This window comes from Phytophthora infestans, genomic scaffold, assembly GCF_000142945.1.
Source record: "Phytophthora infestans T30-4 supercont1.11 genomic scaffold, whole genome shotgun sequence".
NCBI classification, from domain to species: domain Eukaryota; phylum Oomycota; class Peronosporomycetes; order Peronosporales; family Peronosporaceae; genus Phytophthora; species Phytophthora infestans.
Window position 1 is genome coordinate 2,593,512 of NW_003303748.1, and position 2,659 is coordinate 2,596,170.

Consider the following 2,659-nt stretch of genomic DNA (forward strand, 5'->3'; position numbering starts at 1 on the left):
TACGCACTCATCCAGCGCCATCTCCGGCTTCAGAACCTCTTTGATATGACCCCATGATGTTTCAAGCCTACAGACCACCAAACCACCAGGCAAAAACACAGTTAAAGGTGAGTCTAGAACCTATAGCGCAAGAAATTGTACCTATTATTGGTGTGATTGCCTAGATGTGGAACATCCGAACGTGCGTACAGCGCCCATCGTTTTTTCAATGAAAATCAGTTCTTCATGAAGTACTTCAAAAATGGATGCGTAGGCACAGGTACAGGGTCTTCACGTTTAAGACGAACACCTTCCAGCAAGAAGTATAGATACTTCAGATACTTAACGTACTCATCCGTAGAAACCGCCAGCCGCATCATATCGATAGCATCTTCAACTTGGTCTTTGTCGAAGCTGGACGGGCCTCCATACTCGCTCTTTGCCAGCTCGGTCCGAATATACTTCTTCAAATGGAAGGGACACAGAATCACTTTCACGCCAGGGAACTCCATTTCTAGTAATCTCAATTCACCCATGTCCTTGTCAATCACAATTATCCTGACTTGCTCCCACGAAGAGTTGTTAAACTTGAACGACCCGATAGCATCTGAAAGACACTCTGCACTTTCGTTCTCCATGAGACTGTGGTGTACGTATTGACCCTAGCATTACGTTAACAACTCATAAGTAAGAATTTGTACATATCAAGTACATGTTGTAGCTGAAGCTACGCAAACAGTAAAAGTGTAACTAGAGGCACATAGGATGTAACGTCAGGTACATTTACTTACATGTCCGTACACATCGTTAACCATGAACGAGAAGAGCTTGTAGCGCGATTCGTTGGTGTTATGCGTCGCGTCAATGAGCATCACTTCAGGAAAAGCCTTGAACCAGCGCCGCATTTGTCTCGTCTGCAACGCGATGGTCTGTGCAGTTTTGGATTCGTCGACGTAAACGGTTACTCGGTTTCCACGACATTCGCAAATCCCTCGCAAGACAGTCTCCAGCCGCTCTTCAGTAGTCGCACCTCCCCTTCGTCTCTCCTTCATCCTCGCCACCATGTTGTGTACATCTCGAAGCACCACATTTTTTCCTACATGGAGTCCAAAACAAGAAAGCTATCAGTCACTATATATAATTCGGGGTTGAGTTAAGCGCACCCACCTGTCTTCTTTCGCAGGAACTGCATAATTAGCTTCGGCTTAAAACCAGCAGCTTGGAGTTCATCCACGAATGCCAGTATGTCCGGATCCTCCACGCGACGGTTCGACACATGGTTCTCAAATGTAGCGCGAGACACATTGTGGTTGTGTCTGACGTCAAAGTCAGTGACGCGTACCATGAACGTGTCGTGTTCATCGTTCCATACGACAGCAGCCTTAATGTTTGCCTTACAGCCTGTAGTCTTCTCGAAAAACGACCTTCGTATCCCCTTTCCACGGCTCTTGCGCTTCCACCCGTGAGTGCAGACCAACTTAATCCAGAAATTTCCGAACTCCTCAGGGATCAATCGATCCGACGTCTCATCAGTAACTGTGTTAGTCGTGCCGGAATCATCTGGGTCCTTCGCATTAACACTCAGGTTTGCTCGCGCCTTAATTTCTCGATTTCTCTTTTGAACCGACGTGGACGTGCGCTATGGAAAGATCTGGTGTGTCTCCTCTTGGTAGCGCTCCATGTATTTGCGAAAGGCATCCCAGCTCTCATGCCACTCGACATCAACTGGGGGACAGAGCCACGAGATCCCAGGAGGGACTTGCCGCTCGGGTTTACTATCGCTCATTCTGATTGCACACATGAGAACCACAGAATACGCTCTTAGCTTACCTCCCCCCATCTAATCTACATGAACATGCATGCTTGGGTAAGATTACGAAGTCTTTTAACACTACTGTATATAGTTTCAAAATACAGCCTCCGCTAAAAATGAGTATGTGTTTAAGCGAGGAGAATTTTTTAATACATGTACAATTAAGTAAAGCTTTCAAGAACAGGTATTAATGGTGCTGGTAAAAACGTATCTAAATGTGCTCTAAAACGTCCTAATCTGGTTTCACACTATATCTTAGTTTTTCTTGTTAATTATTCCGACAGTACATTGTCTTCGCCGGACCCGCTTGTATTATCAATTACATGTAGCGATAGTAATGACCAGCCGGGCGCCCCCCGCGGAACCCTTCGCTCGCGATTTAGAGATTGTATGTCTGGAGAGTGCAATCCTCGGCTCGCTGGTGAGCTCGGCGCTGGGCCCGCCTCCGCAAATACCGCGCGGCCCTGCTTCGCGGGCACCCCATGCGCGGGTTGCGGCTACGCGACTTCGCACCCGCTCGCCTCAGTTGGAAGGCCGCTATCGCATGTTCTACACTTAACTAATATCAGTATCAATTAGTATCAATTAGTACAATTAGAGCACTTTTAGAGCTTTTGGGAACGTTTTTCGGGCTCCGTATTATTATCTATATAAAATACCGACTGAAAGCAGTGGAAACGCAAAACTTGATAATACTAAAATGTAATTTTTTAAATTCCATGCGTGTCGCTCGAAACTTCTACCTCTGTTACGTACGATAATATAGTAGCCAATAGTAAGCATGCATGTTGCTCGTTGGTCACTTACTTTATTGGGGACGTACCCCCTATTACGATGTGATACCCTCATTTATTGTTTTTACGACTG

General features: G+C 46.1%; 1 protein-coding gene across 1 annotated transcript; it reads left to right on the forward strand.

The window, feature by feature from the left end:
* Positions 1 to 2,129: 2,129 nt before the first annotated feature.
* Positions 2,130 to 2,351, forward strand: PITG_07642 (uncharacterized protein; the record flags this gene model as incomplete). Its single annotated transcript, XM_002904548.1, has 1 exon — positions 2,130 to 2,351. One exon carries the CDS (start codon positions 2,130 to 2,132, stop codon positions 2,349 to 2,351), a length of 222 nt encoding a protein of 73 aa, XP_002904594.1.
* Positions 2,352 to 2,659: the final 308 nt, after the last annotated feature.